Here is a 20,540-nt window from a genome sequence, read left to right as displayed (position 1 = left end):
TGTGATTTCCCACAGTTAATGAACTGTGGTAGTACTTTACTGTATGCTTATGCTATTTAGCTTTTGCACATCTTGGTGAAAAAGTAAGTTCCTATAAATATGCTGCGTGTTATGAGAGTGAATAGGCTTAATTTTGAAACAAGGCAACAGAAGACAATGTGGATCACAGAGTTTGCAGTTCCTGGGGGCTAGGCTTTTTTCTTAAGGGAAAGTTTAAGTCATGTTGAACTGGGGACTTTCTGAAGTTTTTGAAACGTTGTCCTGAAATCTGTATATCTTTAGCAATTTAATGGCCATCTTGAAGACTTGTGAAGGTGTGTGTGCTGTACTTGGCAGAAATTTACATCATGTTCTGTTTAATAATTGTAGCTCATGAACCCTCCTGGGCTCCTGGCTGCCCTTTGATCTCGCAGCAGTCAGGTCTCTGCCAGAAAAGCAGCAGTGACCAATGTGGCACTGTGTTACAGGGGGAAATGCTGTTATTCTTTCAGTGTGTGGTTTTTGCCCACCCTTCCTTGGTCCTTTACTTAACAGCAGTTGCATACTCTGAGATTAAAGAATGTGGAAATAATCAGCACTGCAACTGGTAGCATTTCATAGCCAGCAACAACAGAAGTGGAATTTTTTCTAACTTCCTTTCTGTTTTGTTCCTTGTACCTATGAACGATGCATCCTTAAGATGTCCTTTAAAGGAAACATTAGTATCTTTGCCTTGTATGACAGTTAGCTTACTTTGCTTACAGAATTTTGAGAAGATGCAATGACAAGGGAGTTTTACAGCAAATCTGACATGCTTTGCTATGCTGCTTATTTAACATCTGAACTATTGAAATGTCATGGTGTGTTTTTCACTTTTTTGGTGGTGTTGGATTATGTGAAAAGCACAGAATAATCCAGTTCCTGTTCAGGAAAGTAGCCCCATTCTGAGTAACAGATAAGCATCCCACTTGCTTCTGATCATGTGCTCATGCCTCAGGAGAACCCGGTGTTATCTTGTGATTGCATGTACATTCCTAGTTTTTTTTCCTTAGGCTTGTATGTGTGTACAGTGTGGCACAAGGACAAACGGGTGAAGGAACACGTGAGGGCCTTGGAGATGCTACAGCCTGCTTGGTGAGCATTAGAGTTTGTTATCCATGCATCTCAAGTGCTCTGTTGGTAGAAACAGACTTGTACTGTGGTTGCTCTTCTGAGTTTCTGTGCAACACAGAGTTTTTTTTAGGGTGGCATGGACTAGATTGGCTAGCATGATGAATACGAGAAATACATACCTGTTCAGTGATGTTGCAGAAGGGGACGGAAGCAGGAATCTGGATTGTGCGGGGAAGTGCACAATCAGAAGGATGGTGTGCAAACATGTCCAGTGTTCCAGCTCAGAGGTGGTAGCAGGAATGTAATGGGCCAAAATGACAGTCATCCTCTAGCTCCATTAGTGTATTTCAGGCTTCCCTGGTGCAGTGAACGGGAAGCCCAAACCTGTCTGTATCCCTGAGTGAACAATGATAGTGAAAAATGGATTTGATGATATTGTGTAATACTCTGTTGAAGGCTGAGAAGATTGAGAATGGTGAAACAGCAGCCTGCCCGAACGGCGTGGCCAACAGCAGGTTTACACAGACAGCTCTATACCACTTGGGTAGGTAAGCTGAGCAGCTGTGTATTGTGCACAAACTTGACTTTCACTGAAATCGTGCTGCAGCAAGCTACAAAGCAAAATACCACAGTGACACAGTGCAATTGCAGTAGGTTCCTCAAAGTGGTGATTTTCTTGCCCATGGCTGCGCTATCAGGGGGAGACGCACACATCTCAGAGCTCCTTCATGAGGTTTTATGCTTCTCTGGGGCTGCAAGGTCGTAGAGGTAAGCCAATTCTCTCTAGTGTCTGTGACTGCACATAGAATCCTGGGACCTTTGATACCTAGAGTTTTTTGCTTTTTGTTTTTTAAAAGAGGACAGCATAGGCACAGGTCACAGGGGAATGGCAAGCCTTTGAAGGTGGAGGAAGAGGTGTTAAAGAGGAAAAAACTCCAGTAAATGGGAACTTGAAGTTTTGTTTTGTTTTTTTTTTTAAGTTCTTTCTCCTCCCATGCGTTTTACTCATACTGTCTCTGTACAGCCAAATAACATCACTGTCTAGGGCATTACAGGCTTTATAGCTCATTGCTTCAGTTACATTTGTGTGGTGCCATCTGAAAATTTTCACAGTGGATATAAAAAAGTCAGTAACTTGAATCAGATCCTCGAGCTCATCTTAGTTTTAAGGAGAAGACAGCAGCTGCTCTGAGGGATGAAGATCTTTCTCTCAGCTAGATAACTTGAGATGGCACAGGAAGAGGGAAGCATTGAAAGGGTTACACCTCATGTAATGGCAAACTATCTGGTAAATCTTGTGCTGAATATTTTGTTACATTTGTTTCATAATTTTTGTTTTGTGGTGTGGACGACTGTGTCTCTGAGCTCTCTTTTCCACCTGTTGTTGGGGTGACCGGTGTTTGCACTCCAGTGGGATAGTTATAAAACTTTACAGTTTGCAGGATGAGCCTTGCAAACAAGACTGAGTGCTTTAAAAAGAACATACGCTTGAAATAGTACACAAGCATTTTCAGTCTCTGTTGTAATGAATGACTTTTTTCTTTTAAGTGGTGGCAGTATTTAAAGATGCCTTCATTGATAAAATAAAGTTATGCTGTGAAAGTAAGTTAGGCTTTGTGTATTTTGGGTTTAGTACAACTGAGCAATTAAATGACTTAATAACTCCATATGTTTCATATTATAATGACACCATATAGTCAATTTGTCAGTGAGACAGGTAAATACCATATCTGAAAGCTTTTTAGCCACACTTGAGGAGTTTGAGGCCCAAACCATTAAAAAACAAACAAACAAACAAAAACCCTCAATGCTGGATCAGAATGTTCTTTATTAAAAAAAAATGTTTTAAGTATTTGTTTCAGTTAGGCATAAAGACTGTTTTTGAATTAAATTGCAAAGCTCCTTCTGCATTAAGTTTTTAGCAGCACTTCTAAAACACAGAAGCTGTTAAGATTTTACTGTTGAAAGTTGTTGTATGGGAACTGCTGAGTCACAGCCTGAACCTCTGATTGATCACCTGAGGTGAGCCATGAGTCAGCCAGAGGAGCACAGGTGAAGGCAATTCACCTGTGCTGCCAGAAGGGGTGGAGCCAGGCTGCACCCCTCCTAGACCTATTTAAGAGCTGGCTACCAGAGGGGAAGGATCTCTTCTGGAGATCCTCCTCTTTGGTATCTTCTAGTGAGCTCAACCCAAGGGTAAGCTCTTCTACTTATTCTCTTTTGTGATCCTTGTTTGCTTTGCCTTACTCTTTTGATTATATTGCAATTATAACATCTTGATATCTATTGATTATACACAATTGTATTGTGATTATAACATCTTGGTTATACAGTTGTCTAGCTGAGTTTAAAAGTGTGTGCTGGAAGAAGGTTGTTACACAGTGCTCATAAAGCAGTGGGCAGTGAAGTCTGAACAGGGGATTAGGTATGGGAAACAGCTTCTTTAAGAAGAGAATGGTGAAAATCAATTTGCTGCAACAAACAGGTGCAAAGAACACTGCTGGGGGATTTGGCATAAGTTTTCCTGTGGGCTGGCTGCTCCAGTTTATGTTTCAGTGCCTTTACTGTCATTTTGCATAGATCTGGCGGTGCATTGTCTTCCCTGAAAGGGTAATCTAGCCTGTTCAATAATAACAACTCTCTCGTCTTGAAACAGTGACTTGTCAGATTTTACAGCATGAGACAAAAGGCTCCTTTGCTACATTTCAGAAGGAGATTGCAGTTGTAGTGTTCCTCCTTCACCAGTGTGCCTGGCACTTGAGAACATGACTCAGACTTCCCTTTGTAAACGAAAGAGAGGATCTTTATGCATTTGGAGGTTTTTGTTATTGGTGGTCCCTATTTTCATAATTCGTTTTGTGATTTAATACATCTAGCTTACACTTAAATCCTCTTCAGAATTTGGTTTCGAAGATTGGGTTTCAGTGAACTGAAACTTGAGCAACCTTGTCAAAAAATCCTCTATCCCTAAGAAATGTCAATTAAAAATCATGCTAGCTTTGTGAATACTCCTTGCTGTGCAACAGATTTGACCAGAAAGCTTAAGAAAGTATTTGAATGCAGTTTTGGATCCCTTAAAGCAAGCAGAAAAGTGCAGTAGTTTAGAACTGTTGGCTGGAACAGGTCAGGAAGGAATGTTTTCTTGTGGCTTTCTTGCTGGCTGCTTCAGGAAAAGATAGAAATAACACAAGTAACTGGAATAAAAGTGCTCAGTTCTCAGTGGTAGGTAGGGAGCCCTGGAGCAATAGCATTGCTTTGAGTCTTTATGCCCAAGCCCAGATATCTCAGCTTTGTGGAATGACTTTGTTACAGGATCAATCCAAACACACCTTTACTGGCAACCAAAACCTGCTGTGAGTGGACAAAGTTTGTAGATTCCAAATTGCCTCAGTTAATAAAAAGTGTTGACTAGGTTGCATCTTCTCAAGTATAAATAAAATTGTCTTGTATTTTACCTATTAAATTTACATGCTTCTTGCTGCTTCCAATGTGGAATGAAAGCTTGTCTCCTTCAACTTCCCTTCCATAAAGGAAAACAATGAGGAGCTTGTTCAGCTTCTGCATGGAGAAGAAATACATTTGGGCATTCTGTGGAGAAGAAAGGAATTGCTGGCTTTCTCATTGTTCTTGTTTCTTAATTGGACAATGCAAGTTAACTGTGACAAACCTCTGGAAAATACCTAACATAAATGGTTTGTGCTGTGCTTTGTTTCCTTACCAGATCCTTTCAAGTTTAATTGTATTCAAGATATTTTGCATGCTATTGTTTCAAACTGTTTCAGCGTGGTAAATGACCAGTAGCTATAGTGTGATTGATACTGTATAAAGAAACACATTAAGGAGAAGGCATGTGGCTTAAAATTGCCTTTTTTTTTTTTTCTTCTTCTTTAATGTATTGTATACTGAAAGCCTCTCTCTTATTTTTTTTCTGTCTGTGTGTGCTCGTTGCAGTGACTTTGTAACATGCAAGACATTGATGCCAGGGGGAGTTCCCCTGCTTTCCTTCCACCTCAGAATGGGAGCAGTCACAGGTCTTCTGGGTATGTCCCGGGGAGAATTGCTCCTCTTCGTCCCCCACCGCCTTCACACAGCCATGTATCAGCTGAATTTACCTCTGCGAGACAAGAAGCCCGGGCCATGTTCACATCCTCATCACCAGGACAGCACCGCCGCCAGGCAGAAGCCAACAGACATAAAAATACTCTCATTTGCTTTGCTGTTTCTAGCTTTTCACTTTTTGTTGCACTGGGGATTTTTATGGGAATAGCTTCGAAATATGCACCAGATGGTAAGTTCTTACACGCACAAAATCATCCTAGAAGCTGAAGCCCCTGTGAACATAGTGCAGTAATTCTGCATCAGAAATATTGTTAAAAATGGAGTGTAGAAATAGAGCGCTTTGTAGTTTTAATGTGAAAGGAAGCTGTATTTGGAGAGAAGTTCAGTTCCTTTTGCTGTTTCAGTGGCACTTCTTATTTCTATTGTGACTGATATGACTTGCTTAATTGAAGCAACAAAGGCAAAGTAGTAAATAAAGACATAAAGATGAGGGGAAGAAGTGTGAGTATTGTGTAACCAGAATTACTGTACGTAGGATTTTGATGTTTGCAAAGGGTAGTTGAAATGAAGTGCTTTCTGCTTAAGCAGTAACTAAGGAAAACAATAGAAAGGCATTCAAGTAAAAGATGTAAAAGTCTGTGAATTTATACCAAATGGTTTATTTGCTTTGTTTAAACTGAGCAGGGAGCTCACTGACCTCTTAGCCCTGAGCTTTCAGCTTGTCTTAGAACGCAGTGCAGCTTTCACAGAATTTGGAAATCATCTCTCAAATCGTCTGGCTGTAAAGCATGAAGAGGTGGTATGATCCACTGTTGCTCACTAACTAGACATCCCTACTGCCGAATACTGCTAACTACTGTGACATGCAGTTAAAGGCTGATAGTGTCCTTTGGAGCACAGGTTGTTTGTTTTTGTTCTTCTGAGGAAGAAAACAGGTTTCTAAAAACAAAATGATTTTTTTTTTAATTAATTTGAAAACCATTACCTGTTGTAACACAAGCTTTGACTGCACAGTGGCTTTTGGAGTAGTACTTCTGAGGTTTATGTTTCCAGAGTCAATGCAACACTAGGTAACAAGCAGTAGGTAACAAACAAAATAATCGATGGTGAATTTCAGATGGCAGTATGAAATGGATGCATGCATTTTAACAGGGGCACTTTTTTTGGTTGCAGAGATCTCTTCTCAGGTGAAGTTACTGAGTTTTTCTAATAACTGTGGAGTAAAAGAAAGTAAGTTTTTAGGAAGTAGTGAATGGAAGATTACTGCTATATTATGATCTAGGTCTCTGGTAATATGAGCACAGATGTGCAATAAGTGCTCTGTTTACAAGTTGAAGAGAAGGCTGAAAAGTGATTTAGGGTGTTGACACAGTAGTACTTTCGGAGGAAGAAAAAACAACAACAACAGACCTTCCCTCCAAAACAAACATAACAAACCATTCCACTATGATACCAGGACTTTATACCATATAATTAATTAAGATTGTAGGTTTTGTGGTTGTTTCAGTAGAAGTGGGGTTGTGCTTCGCAGACTATGTGAATTAATATGCTTTAGTTTCTATGCTTTAGAAACTGATAATGTGCAGGAGATGAGTTTGCCTGCTTTTTAAATGCAAATTGTTTTCTGAGTGGGGTTTTTTGTTTGTTTTCCTCTGCTGTTGTTCATTGAGGCATTGAGTTGTTTAGAATTCCTGCACTGAACTTCCGATCAGCAAGGAGTTGATGGATCAGTGAGGATACAGGGGATTTTGCAGTAGAGCATTTTTTATCTTTGCTGTAGTGACATGCACAGAAGCTGAGAAAAAACCTAAGGATGTGACTTTTTTCCTCCAGTGTCCTGTTGCCTTTCTGTGGATGTCCGGTCAGCTTGCAGCATCAGTTGTTGCACTGTGTCTTTCTGAATTTTCCCTGCGTTGTCTTTTAAAAGAGAAACCACACATCTGTAGAATGTGTTGGAAGCCCTAGTGCAAGAGAAACTTCATCCAGGCACCAGAGAAAAAGTGACAAAAATTTTCATTCTGTCACAGTGTTACTGCAGCAGTTGTGCCAAAAGATTCTTGATGGGTTGAAATGTTAATGTCTTTAGCTCCATCCTCACACATGTGGTATTAAAGCCAACTGCTCCAGTTCCAGCTAGGTGTGCTCTTGCTGAGGGCTAATTGGAAATCCATATTGTTAGTGCTTTTAATGGCTGTTTGAAAGGCAGTGTAGGGAATGTGAGACTTAGTAGTAATTGCGTGTAAATCCTAAACCTCCGGCATACCCTCCCCACAGGGAAAATGATACTTGTCTGCATTTCTGTTCCTGCCTGTCAGCTGGTTTCTTTTTCCTCCTTGCTTTTATCTTCCTGTCATCATCTTTTTTCTTTTTTTCCTTTTTTCTTTTTTTTTTCCTAAGGAGGCCTTAACACATGTAAAGTGCTGGAAATGCAATTTCCTTCCCCATTTCCAGAGGCTTGTGCTACAGGGTCAGGAAGAGAAGTAGGGGAGATTTAGGGGAAAAAGTTCTTTTTGGCCTTCGCAGTTCTCAGCTGGAGCTTGCCCAGGGTAAACAGGATCCTCAGAAAATTTAGCTGCCAAAGTGTGATAAACTTCAGCTCAGCATAATATAACACTGATAATTTTTTCCCAGAGGCCTCAGGAACTCCAGACTTGGTGGCTAAGCAGGTAGAACGCAACTATTTAACTGTGTTTTGAGAACTGTTTCCTGTCTGTTCTTCTGCCAAACTTCATATCCTTTCCCCAACACATGAAAGATTCTAGAACTTCTGGGGGGGCAAGGTATTTTTTGTTTGTCTGTTTTCTTTACTATATATAAAAATATCACTTTTTCACCCTGTTAACCCTGTTAGAAACAACTAAACCCTAAGGACAGCCGACCCCTTTTTACAGAAATGCACTTAAGTAGAGGCTTGACTTGAAAAAAAAATTCAGTGTGAGTGGTTAAATTTGGCAAGGCTGTAGCTACTTAACGTCTTCTGTGTTATGCTTCTGCTTCCATTTAACCTTAACTGTACAGGCAATGACTGTGGTCTATAAAACCCGATCAGTAATTTTGGAGGTAACATATGGTGAAGTACTAAATATTTGATGTTTCCCTGCAACCCACTGCAATTACTAAGGGAGAATTTCAGAATGCTTTTGCTGAGCACATCTGATTCTCTTGCCAAAAAGTTGATCCGCCGTGCTTCAGAAGCATGTTCATTTTGCAGGAGCGCCCGTTTCCAATTCCAATGGCTTCATTGCTCAAAGATAGGATAAGTTAGACTCTGATTTCATTTTATTGAGTTGCTGTGCTGTATCTCATCTTTCAGACTCAACAGAAAAACTTGCAGTTACTAAATCTTTTTCCCTCCATGAATCATGCTAAACAGAAATTAGCAGGTTGCTGACTCATGGTTTCCCTGCACTGCCCTTTGCTACCAGCCAGGAAGTGCGTGTCCCTGTCTCTTTTCAGTACTTTTGCAGTGTTGAGGAAAGGAGCTTACTGACTCTGCATGAGTCAAGCAGCAGAACTGCATTTTTTCAGCATCTTGCAAGATAGCAGTGTTTCTTGCTTTTCAGCTTTCCTTCATGTGTTGAGTTTCACTTTTTAAATGCTGCTTTCTTTGGCAGCATTTGGCTCTCCCTCCCCCCCCCTCAAAAAAAAGAAAGAAAAAACAACCACTTTTGTTTTTATATTACTACTTTAGATGCCTTTTGGCCTCATGCAGTTCTGCTATTTATTTTTTTTTTTTTTTTTCCACTGGCAGTCAAATCTTGGTTTCTGTGGGTTTCCTGGGTTGGAAAGGATTTGAAATGTGGAGAGAGAAACAGCAAACGAAAACAACTTTGTCAGCAGAACTAAGGATGGCTTGTATTAAATCTGTGGGTAGGTTTCTCTTTCTTTAGATTTTGCAAGAATGGGCTATTGCAAGTAGCCTTTTTCCCTGATTTTCACTTCAGATGTATGGCGCTTTTTCTCCAGAAGATAAGGTTTGAAAAGGCTACTGAGACTATTTCTCTCAGTTGAGTTTCTAACCTGTTTATTTTTGGCATTTTTGGTTGTGTTTTTTTTCTCAACAAAAATATCTGCTGTCTGTCATACAAAATGACAGAAAATTGAAAATTCAAGAAATATACTTCCTGTTTTCATAGTACCTCTTGTGCTGCTGCATTTCTGACTGCTTAATATTGTAAAGAGATGTGTTTTAAGTACACATTGCTGTAGCTGCATCTGAAGTCACTTGACCTTGTCACTTCTTCATGTTACTTCTCCTTTTCTGGCATTATAATATGGCACCACTGCCTGTGTGGTGCTAAACCTTCAGCAGGATTTTGAGAAGGATTATGTACATCTCAGCTCTAGTGTGATTCAGAGCCTGGTATTTAAAGTAACTTCCTAAAAAGGACAGTGAGTTTGGATCCAAATGCCTCACTTCCCAGGAAACTGCTCTAAGTAGTAAAGCATTACACTAAATATATGAAGGTTGTCTTTTCTTTTTTCTCCGCTTTGTTCCATACTGGCAAATCTGTGCTGAAAGAAACGATCAAGATGCTCAAAAGCAAGAGGGGATCAGCCTTTCTCACACAGGCACTTGTAACTTCGAGGGAGGTGAGATGGTTCTGTGCCTACCATGTTAGTATTTCAGGTATGATGCCTAGGAGTCAGAGTAACTGCTATGAATCTAAGACTTTGCCACTTACCTCTCCTCATCTACAGTAGATGATGTAGAAATTTTTGAAGCAAAAACAAAGGATGCCTAGCAATAGGTTAAAAGTGCAGCATACATTGACAGTTCAGTCTGCTTGTGATCCTCAGTGATTTAATTTGGTGTACAATACCTTCTCACCCCCTGGAAGCTTTACCATTGCTCAGCTACCTTTTTGGCTCCATTAATTTAAATGTGAACACCTGTTGCAGCAGTACTGTAACCACGGAAGGAGGTGGAAGTCCTTTGTGGGTGACTGACTGCCTTAATCACATTCATCATCATGCTTCCAACATTGCTGTCATCCTGTTGGTGAGTCTAACTTTGTAAAATAATGAATTTCATATTATATTACAGAGAATTGTCCTGATCAGAATCCTCGTCTGAAAAACTGGAGCCCTGGGAAGGATCCTGAGAAGAAGATTATCATCAAAAAGGGAGATCTGTTTCGTCTGAACTCGGATGCTACAGTACATTCTATAACCATACAGGATGGAGGTGTGTAAAGGCAAAATAAGGAAAATGCTTCATTTCACTGCATAGCTTGTATTTTTATGATTACGTGAAAAATGCATTGGAATATTGATATTGAACAATTCTTCTGCTTCCACTTTTCTGCCTTCTGCCAGGCCAGTTATACCATATGTTAAAAAGCTGAATGAACACTATCAAGTCTGTCACTGGGAATAATGGCATGGTTTTCTATATGATATAGTAAAATTAGACTTGCATAGTAGCTTTCCAGGTAAGGAATCTTAATATGTTCTGATGGCAAACAGTATGCTGGCCATTTTAGAAAGACAGTATGAAAACTAGGGACAAGCTAGCCAGATGCTTAGAAAGATGAATCACAACCAGAAGAAGTTATTTTCCTAAATGTTCATAAGCATATTTATAAGCTTAGTAACTTATTTAATTGGTGTGGAAAATAAATCTTTCTAATTTTTCTGTTGCTCTTATTGCAAATCTTAATTCTTTGAGTCTATCTCAGAATTGATTTTACTCACGGAAATATATTTTTTTTCCTTTAGGTTTACTTGTTTTTGGTGATGATAAAGATGGTTCTAAAAATATTACTTTGAGAACTCGTTTTATCCTGATAAAGGATGGTGGAATGCTTCATGTTGGAGCAGAGAAATGCCGCTATAAATCCAAAGCAACTATTATTTTGTACGGGAAGTCAAATGAAGATGCTGATGTGCCAGAATTTGGCAAAAAATTTATTGGTGTGGGCCCTGAAGGAACGCTGGAATTGCATGGGCATCAGAAGCTATCATGGACTCTTCTGTCAAAGTCTATGAATTTCTCAGGGCTGGCCTGTGGTCATTATGCATTTAAAAAGAATTTTTCCCGAGGACTAAATGTGAGAGTGATTGATCAGGACACGGCGAGTGTTTTGGAAGTGTTGAAATTTGATACTCATGAGTTTTCAGAAGAAAGCTTGAAACTCCAGAACTTACTGAAGAATAGAAGTCCTGGTCGCATTATCGCTATTGCTGTAGGAGATTCAGCTGCTAAAAACTTACTGGAAGAAACTAGAGTGACTATTCAAAATCTTCTGGGAAGTAGGTTTGTCAGAGGATTGAGTTACAGGTAACTAATTTATTCTCCCTTTTATGTTGAGTAAAGATTAGATATATATACTGCTTTCTGTGGGGGGAGGGGGATAGGGAGCTTATAAAACTTGGACAGTATCTGTTCTTACAATACTGACTATCCTTTGAAGGTTTTGTGTAGTACTACAGTTGCAGTATTCAGTACGCAGAGCAAAGACTGCAGCCCGCAGGTGTTTCTGTAGATCTCATTGCTTATTCATAATTACACTTTCACTTTTCTTCATGGAAGATAAGGGTAGGTATAGCAAAGGACTTTCTTGTGTTCAAATGCTCAGATAGAAAATAGTTGTCTAGAAAAAGCTTTTAATGCATATGACGTTATATTTGGGGAGCATGGAAAGCTAAGCTAAAAGCTGAATACAAGGAGAGGACTCTAACCATATATCAGATTGCCCCCTTCACTGTTCCCTTCACTGATTCTGCAAGGGAATGATCTGTAAAAACGTATTCTATTATTGAAGTACAGTTGTCAGGTGTGTCTGTCTTTTGATCATTCTGAAATGGTGGGGCTCTGGAAGAAACACAATCAATGTTGCGAAAACAGGAAACTTGACCTCTTGTGCATTCTGACCCTAGCTTTGTGTTGTGCAGGGTTAACTGTACATGTGGATGGTACATCAAATCTACTGCCAGCCAGTCCTTCAGTTTTTGTTAAAATGGCTTTGTATAAGCTGGTTTTATTTCTTAGTATGTGCAGGAAATCAATACCTTAGATTTTCTCTACTGTTCTTGCTATCCCCTAACATCTGGATTTGAGTTGCTTTGGCAAAGCTGGGCTGGGGCGTCAGTCAGGATGGCATGTTCTGACCTTGCTTCCTCTAGGGGCATGTTTATGCCAACCACTGTGTAAGCATGTAGTCATGGGGGCCCTGCAGTGGGGAGATGGCCTGCAGTGCCTTTGAGGCAGTTTCACCAGAGGGACCAATGCCTCAGCATCCCCTAGGTGCCCCCATTTTCTGGAAGCATGAGCAGGCAGTTGGTCAGGTACTGGGCAGCCAGTCTCTGCCTCACCTGGAACTGATAGTTCTAGTGTTCACCCCTGCTGGTGGCCTCAGTGCTGGTGTGAAGTGAGAGAACTGTTTAACCTGCAGTGTGAAGAAGGAAGCTGCGCTTTTTTTTTTTTTTTTTTAAATAATTATTTCCTTCAGGACTGTTTCCTGACTATTTTCACTTGTTGATAGAGACTCTGAGTGCACATGAGCATGTCCCATGTGTTGTGGGAGATCGGTGAGATGCTCGCCTGAGTGCTTGCTGAGGGAAAACGGGGACAATTAGTTAAACTTGTAAAGCTCGTGAAAGGGTTTTGAGCTTCACAGAACCATAGATGCTGTGTTTGGAGGTGAGTGATCCATTCCATTGTTCTCCACTTCTGCCTCCCCATGCAAAATAGTGTGCTTTAAAATACCTTTGTATTTATTTTAAATGTTGATATATGAAACACTCAGATTTTTGTTGGTGCTATTTAAAAGGTGGCCCAGTACATACTATTTCCGTGAAGACGTTAATGCTGAGCACTTTGATTTGGCCTTGTAAAGATAATGATTAGTAAGAACACAAAAGGACTGAAATAGAAGGCAACTGAATTGAAGGTTTTAATATCTGCCTCTGAATCGATCATTGGTGCTGGGCTGCAGTCCAACTAGCTGTTGCTGTTTTCACTTTGTGTCAATGATTCAATGTTAATGATGCAATTTTGTTCAACTTTTTAATAGATGATTACTTCCTCTGCACGTAATTACAGCATTACAGAGCAGTCAAGGACAACAAATACTCTTGTTATTTGAACTTGATGGCAGCTTTCTGTGATGTGTGGTTTTCCATTTTCATAAACTTGGACTCTCTGAGCAGAGCTGTAGAAAGTGAAGAGAGATCTGGGACAGTTCCCTGCTCCCCACAGGTGCTCAGCCAAGTGTTCAGCTGGGGGAAAGACTCTTGAGGGGGAAGAAAAAAAAAACTTGTCCTCAGCCTTCAGAAACACTGATGATCCCTTTTGCAAAGGTTGTGCAATAGAATACAGTAACTTTTTTTTTTTTTTGAGTCCAAGTGTCTGGGATATTTCAAGATGTATTGCATGCCAGGGGTACTGATCACCAGCAGCTGCTGGCCATGTCTGTCTTGATGCAATCTTGGTCCCCAGGGGCTTCTTGTTTCCTCTGCATAGACACTGCTAGCTGACTGCAGCCCTGTGATGGGAATATGCTGTGGCAGGAGAGTCAGCACTGGCTCAACATCTTCCCATGCTTCCTTAAGCCTGCTTGTGAGCAGGAACCCATATCACTTCTGGCGCTCCGGTCTTATGGTTCTCTTTTGTATGTTGCATGTTGTACTAAAAAATGTGTCTGAAAGCTCTCTCAGTTAAGAACTATGATATTTGCCAGTTTGCTTATAGGACATCCAGTTATGTAGGGCTGTGCACCTTTCCAATGAGGTCTTAGTTCTTCATTTTGAAACTGTGGTTTAAAATGAAATCGGGAATGCAGGTCAAAGGACTGTAAGTAACTTCTTCGCACCTTGTCTCATCTTGTGCCTGTTGGTGAAGAATTAAGGGCAATTATATTTAAACACATGCTTTTATTTTTTTTGCAGGCAAGCCTGGGCTTTAGTTGGTGTTATAGGTGGTGGGAATTCTTCCTGTAATGAATCAGTGCGAGACTATGAAAATCACAGCACCGGTGGGAAAGCTCTTGCTCAGAAAGAATTTTTCACAGTGGATGGTCAGAAGTTTGTTGTGAGAGCTTACAGTGAATGGAATGATGGTAGGAGAACATTTACACCTGTGGGTAGGGAAAAAGTAAATACTGCATATGGTGCTTTTTTGTTTGGTTTTTGCTAGAGCTACTGGTTACAATTTAAATTTTTGATTTAAATTTTGATTTTTGCTGTAAGTTTTGCTTTTTGCTGCTTATGTGCCCAGATTATTGGGTGAAGTATGAGGACAGCATCTTAGTCACAATTTTGATCATTACGTGCAGAATGCAAGTGTCATGACAGTGAGTTAATTATCTTCATTTCTAACAGATTAGTTACAGATAAAAGTTCTTAAAATGTGCTGAAGCAGATTTTTTTTCTTCAGTCTTTTTTTTTTTTTCTTTTTGGTCATATATTTTTATTTAAGCTTCACTGATGTTGGTTATGAGAAAATTGGGTAGGAGCCAAAACATTTTATCTCTGTTACAATTCTGTGTTGTTATTTCGCCAGACTTTGGTTCTCTCATCAATTAGACAACTTTTTTTTTTTTTTGTATAAACTCTGGAAGAACCATCATGTTGTATGCTTTTATCTTTTTTTTTTTTTTTTTTGGTGTGTGTGTTTCAGGGATCTTTGTTCTGCATTTTACTTTTATGGGCAGTCATCTCTCCCTGTTTGTTGAATTATTAGCAATATCCCATTTGTTTAGAAGAATTTAAAAATATATATATATTTTTTTCTTAGGAAACCTATTTTTTCTTTTTTTTTTTTTTTTTTTTTAGTAGTTGATCTTTTTGATACTATCCTTCTACTTTTCATTACAGCCTTATGGAATTATATTGACTGATATTTAAAAATAATAATCCACAGAAGTACATCTTTGACTTGCTGGTGCTGTAGTGTTGAGCCCAATGTTGAGTTCAATAAGTAAGCCAAATTGTGATTCCATTCTTCCTATGCATTAAATAAAATAGGAGAATGTTAAATAAAAGGAGGTCTGCTGAATTTAAAGGTAGGCAAATAGCATACATGTACAGTATAGCTTGCAAAACTGTTTTATTAGTTGTGTTTAGAACACAAAATTCCCCTAGTCTGGTTTGCTAAGTCCTTGACAACATCTACAGTGTTAAATGGCAGAAGAACACCACTTGAAGGAAGCAGAGCAAGCAGGGCCTACATGCTGTTGGTATTCAATATATTATGGTGTGGTATTTTACTACTATTTCATAGTTTTTTACTGGTTTTCCTGGTTGTTTCCATCTCTGCCCTTTGTTTTATTTAAAATCCACCAAAAAAGCAGGCTGCAATGGTATTTCACATTGGCATGTTTCACAGCATAATTGCACGTAGTGGGTGGTATTGAGCTTGTAAAATCCCATATACTTGCATTGTGTTAACTCTTGCTTTTGTTTTTTTCCTTTTTAAACTAGGTGTCCCAATTTCAGGCTTCCAGGTAGAACCTGTTGGTGGAGTGATATTGAATCTTCTGGATGATGTTAGCAGTTGGCAGCCTGGAGACCGAATTGTGGTTGCAAGTACAGACTATTCAATGTATCAGACAGAGGAGTTTACACTCCTTCCCTGCCCGGAGTGTACCAAGCACCAGGTCAAAGTCAAAGGTATGGCAGTGGTCGCTATCTGAACAGATGTGTGAAAAAGTTGTTAGTAGCAGTGCAGCCCAAATAGTTCCTTTCAGCCCAAGCAGTAACAACAGTCTTTTCATCAGTCTCAGTATTGCTTTGTTGCCATGTACAGGAGGATATACTTGCCTTTCCTACAAAATTCTCTGTATAATGTCAGATCTGCATCTGACCTGTAAAGCTTACTGCACTAACTTTTCTCTCCCCTTTTTTCACAGTCTCAGTGAATTCTTTATTGGGGATTGGTTTATGCTTGTCTACTGTCCTTTCGCTTCTTTCTGTCTTTTCACTGATTCTCTTAATACAGACTTGAATGGCTGCTGTGGTCATCACTACGTTTGTCACCTCTACTGTTCTTCTCTTCTAAAGTTTTATCATTGTATACGTTTTTTTTTCTTCTTCTGTTTGAAAAGAAGAAAACAGCTGTCTTCAAATCTCTTTTCCCCTTCACCATCTCTTTTACCCGTACACCAGTAAAATGGTTATGAAACAAGTGGCTCTTCCAAGTCTCTACTCACACAGGATATCCCTAACTAGTTGCAATCTGTTTTTCCTTTGGGTGTGATGCGCACAAAATGGTCTTGCATGTTGTTGACCATTTCCTGTTTTATTATCTGACTCAGTCTGACTTCACAAGAGCCTCCCATGGGGTTGGCTCTTTCACGTTGCAGACATCTGTGTTTTCCTTCTGTCACCCTGTAACCCCTCTGTGTGCCAACACCCTCCTTCCCTGGCAGTCCATCAGCCTCAATCTGGAGCTTTTTTCCCTCCTTCTCTTCTGGTGGGCTCTGAGGTTGGTTTGCAACTCATCAACCAATTTTGGTAGTAGCTCTTAGAGATGTGTCACATTCAACCTCTGTACTGCGTGACTTCCTCTTATCTCTTCTTTCTCAGCTCTCAGAAGTTTTCTGTGTACTCCCTCAAACTTTCCTCTTCCTCTGTCTTTGGGATTGCTAGTTTTTCTGTTGACTTTGCAGCATTGTTAGCTTCCACAACATTTGCTGGTGAGGCTAAGATGTTTTCCTGCTTTGTGAAATCCAGATAAGGTGAACTCAGATATCTCAGCCTTTTCCTTGCTGTACATCAGAGATTACCAGCGTGCGGGAAGCTACAAAGCTGGCTTAGTGCCCATTGTGCATGATACTTAATTGCTTTTGTTCTGATGTTTCCCACTTGATATGCATTAAGCAGTACTTTAAAGTACAAGATAGTTCAAGGTGCAAGCTACTATGAAGTTTAAAAAAGTTTTCTGTCACCACTGTGTAGGAGTATGCCCAAACTCTTTTGTCTTGGAAATCATGCACTGTGAAAAACTAGCTACCTTTAAAGAATCTTCATTTTAAAAAAAAAAAGAGGATCAAAAAAATGTACAAAATTTGCAGTTTGGCTACAGGGTGATTGCATTTTTTCTTAATGAAAATAAATGCTGTATTAGCTGTTGAGAGAACTTTAAGAGAGAACTGGCCACCTTGCTGATCTTTTTCGACTAATATCTCATATTAAGGGATACTGATCTTTCTTTTTTTTTTTTTTTTTTTTTTTTGAGGAACATGAATTTTTGGTGAACTGATAAATTTTACTTACTAAAGAACACACCATCTTTTGAAATCTCTTATGTTTTCCTTTTTTTGGAATAGAAAACAAAGCACTGCTTAATAGGATGCTTGATTGCGCTCAGTATACATGTTACAGTTAAATACAGGGAAAAAAGAACGGACAGGCCTTCAAATAGATAAGTACAGTCCCATTTGCAGACCTCTGTCTTTTTTTTCTAAACAGCAGGGTAAGTACAACAGTATTGGTATTCTTCACGTGGTATCTGCCAGTTTAGCTGATATCCTTCTGTAAGTTTTGAGAAGGGGGAGTGAAAAACTTGAAATAATTATCTTCTTTAAATTTCCAGATAATTTTCTTGGTTTGTATAGGATAATAGCAGACTGATACTTTCTTTGGAAAAATATTTAAAAAATAGAGCATCTGTGGTTATTTTTACCTAATTTTAGTTTGTATCCTCAGATTAGCTATACAGAGTTTCCTAAAAAGTTTTGTCCTTGTTTACAGGTCTCTAGTTTTTGTTTTGAGTGGATTGGGCAGCGAATGTTTTTTTCTTCTAAAGCAAATCTGCATCTGTGTTTTTTTTTTATTAAAGCTTTTCTAATGAATTTTCTTAATTTTTTTAGGATTTTTTTTTTTTAAATTTTCATCCATTTTGTCCATTCACAAACTATTGGACTGAAATTAACATACACCTACAAATAAAATGCTTGTTTTGTTTTAGGGTTAGTAGTTTTACTATACTGAAAATATGTAGATGGCACCTTGTTTGATAATGAAACATGCAAGAGCATCTTTGATTCTGTGCCCTGAAAGATGTTCAAATATCACTTTGTTGAGCTCAGTCAAGAGAGGTGAATTTGCTTGTTCTTTGCTAGGTTAGTGTTTATCATCTGCCAAATTACATGCTTTTTTTGTGCACGTTAGCATAAGAAAAGATAATAGAACACAGTGTTTAAATTATGGCAATATATGACTTTTTTGGTGCTACTATTAGTTTACTTTCAAGTTATGTAGGTTGCTCTGAAAGTAATGCCTCCTATTTATTTCCATGGAAAATGCAGCAGCTACACACAGCACAATAACACTGTTTGATAGAGCAAATTCTCAGCTACAAAACACCATTTTTCAACATAGTCACCACCATTAGTCATGCATTTTCTTCAGCAGTGGAAAAAAAGCATTCTTTCTGCACTTACAAAAATCTGCACCAGCAGAGGTGACCTACAACTGCTGCAACAAGAGCATCGTTGCTCAGAATCTTTCATTGGCCCAAACAGACATAAGTCAAAAGGTACCAAATCCAGACTGTGTGGTGGGTGTGGTCTGAAAGTCCAAGTGAAATTGGTGAGGCGCTCCATGCTTCAGACGGGTATGAGGCCTGGCCTTATCGTGTTGTAAGATGTCTTCTCTGAGCTGACTCAGGAAGTTTGAGCCTTCAGCTTAGACAGCACTACAGTGTAGTTTATGGTTTAACTGGGTTACAGAAATTCCTGAAGGATGATCCTTTTCCTATCCCTAAAGGCAGTGCACTTTGCCTGCTGAGAGCTGCGTCTTGAACTTCTATTTAATTGGTGGATTCATGTTACCACTCCATGGACTGCCTTTTTGGCTGACTCATACTGGTGAAACCACGTCTTGCTGCTGGTAATACTTCAGTCCAGGAAACTGTCACCTTCAGCCTTATATTGGTTCAGCAAGTCCTGACAAACTCATATGCAGTATTCTTTCTGTTCTTGAGTGAGAGTTTGTTGGTTCATCCTGGCATAAACTTTGTGATATTTCAGTGTTGCTGCCATCATTTCCAACGCACTGAAGCTGGTATTCAGCTTACTATGCAGTTTCCTGGTCATGATCTGATGGAGGCACTCTTTGTTTAGTGGTGTGACAGTTTGCATGGCTGTCTGGAGCATGACTTGTCTTTCATATTGCTGTTGCTGAAGCACGCCACCCGCCACCTCGTTAAGTTCACATCCACTGTTTGGTCTCCATAAACATTCAGTAAGCATCAATGAATGTAAGTGGGTGCCATCTTTTATGCACTGAGGTATTCAGTGACACAATCTTGCTTTGTTTGCATTTGCATGTCAGATGCCAGTTTGTCTGACTGTTCCTCTGCTGCCATCTGCCAGACGGCAACGACATGTAATGGAATATTGGTGGGAAGGTTCAACCTCTACTACCATACCACCATCATTTGCCTTTTGATGTGATGGGCCAACATTATAAAATAGGAAGTATTACTTTCAGAGCAGCCCTTGTTGTTTACTGTTTATGATAATGACAGTCTTTTTTTCTTCTTTTTTTTTTTTTTTCCCCTCTCAAAACTGTTTTTGGACAGAAAAACCTCAATATCCCCATGTGGGAGAAGTTATTGATGGAGTGGACATGAGGGCAGAAGTTGGAGTTCTCACAAGGAACATCTTAATCAAGGGAGAGACAGAAAATACCTGCTATCGTGAAAAGGAGTGTCAGTTTTTCAGCTATGATACGTTTGGTGGACATATCAAGGTTTGAAAAACATTAAGTAGCTTTCTGTCATCTCAAAAATACACTGAGAACAAAAAAGTCAATACTAATCTTGGAGGCATTTGAAAACTTAAAAAACATAAATTCATACAACTGCTTTTCATAGGAAGGTCTTTATTCTCTCTTTCTCAAAATTAATTTAACTCTATGGCACTGTAGCACATTATATAAATTTTAATGTGGCAGAAGCATGCACCATATCTTGCAACATCATGTGGTGGTGGTTAAGCCTTACAAGTTGCGTATCTGCCTGTTCAACTTAAAACATTTTCAAACTTGATCTCCATTTTCTGTCTTTTCTCCTTTCCCTGCCTTTTTCTCTCCCAAAGTGATGAGCAGTGACTCAATTCTGGAGATCCACATCATCCGCAAAATCATGCGGTAGAGAGGCATGGTGAGGAAAGAGACTGAGTTGGACTATGGTGGATTTTTTAATTTGACTTATTTATTTTATCTGAATGTGCCAAGGTTATGTAAAGCAAACTGCTGCTGATTTCTTATATTACCATAAGCATAAAGAAAGCTGAATAAAAGTAGTGCTGTAGAAACTAATAATGAAACTCGTATTCACTTAAATGAAAGGATAGAGCAGCAGTGTGTCAGCTCTTTGCTGCTGGAGAAGTTTTAAATGCAAATGTATTTGTGCTCATTATGTGTTGGTCACAGTTTAA

The 20,540-nt window shown here is 39.3% G+C and overlaps 1 protein-coding gene across 7 annotated transcripts in view; it reads left to right on the top strand.

Annotated features, from left to right (window-relative positions):
• CEMIP2 (cell migration inducing hyaluronidase 2) overlaps nucleotides 1-20,540 on the top strand; it is a 52,666-nt gene that overhangs the window by 12,308 nt on the left and 19,818 nt on the right. For 3 of the 7 annotated variants that reach the window (XM_048932509.1, XM_048932506.1, XM_048932507.1), the window contains exons 2-7: nucleotides 5,044-5,380; nucleotides 10,199-10,339; nucleotides 10,873-11,434; nucleotides 14,044-14,213; nucleotides 15,577-15,765; nucleotides 19,682-19,851. In XM_048932509.1, coding sequence (XP_048788466.1) covers nucleotides 5,056-5,380; nucleotides 10,199-10,339; nucleotides 10,873-11,434; nucleotides 14,044-14,213; nucleotides 15,577-15,765; nucleotides 19,682-19,851 — 1,557 coding nt within the window. In that variant the 5' untranslated portion in view covers nucleotides 5,044-5,055. Of the gene's footprint in view, nucleotides 1-3,190; nucleotides 4,785-5,043; nucleotides 5,381-8,902; nucleotides 9,022-10,198; nucleotides 10,340-10,872; nucleotides 11,435-14,043; nucleotides 14,214-15,576; nucleotides 15,766-19,681; nucleotides 19,852-20,540 lie in introns of those variants that run through there. The other 4 variants (XM_048932512.1, XM_048932513.1, XM_048932508.1 and 1 more) reach the window with 3 other exon arrangements.

The sequence above is a fragment of the Lagopus muta genome, chromosome Z (genome assembly GCF_023343835.1).
Source record: "Lagopus muta isolate bLagMut1 chromosome Z, bLagMut1 primary, whole genome shotgun sequence".
Lineage (NCBI taxonomy): Eukaryota > Metazoa > Chordata > Aves > Galliformes > Phasianidae > Lagopus > Lagopus muta.
Note: the sequence above shows the minus strand (reverse complement) of the source record. Positions and strands in the feature narration are given on the sequence as shown.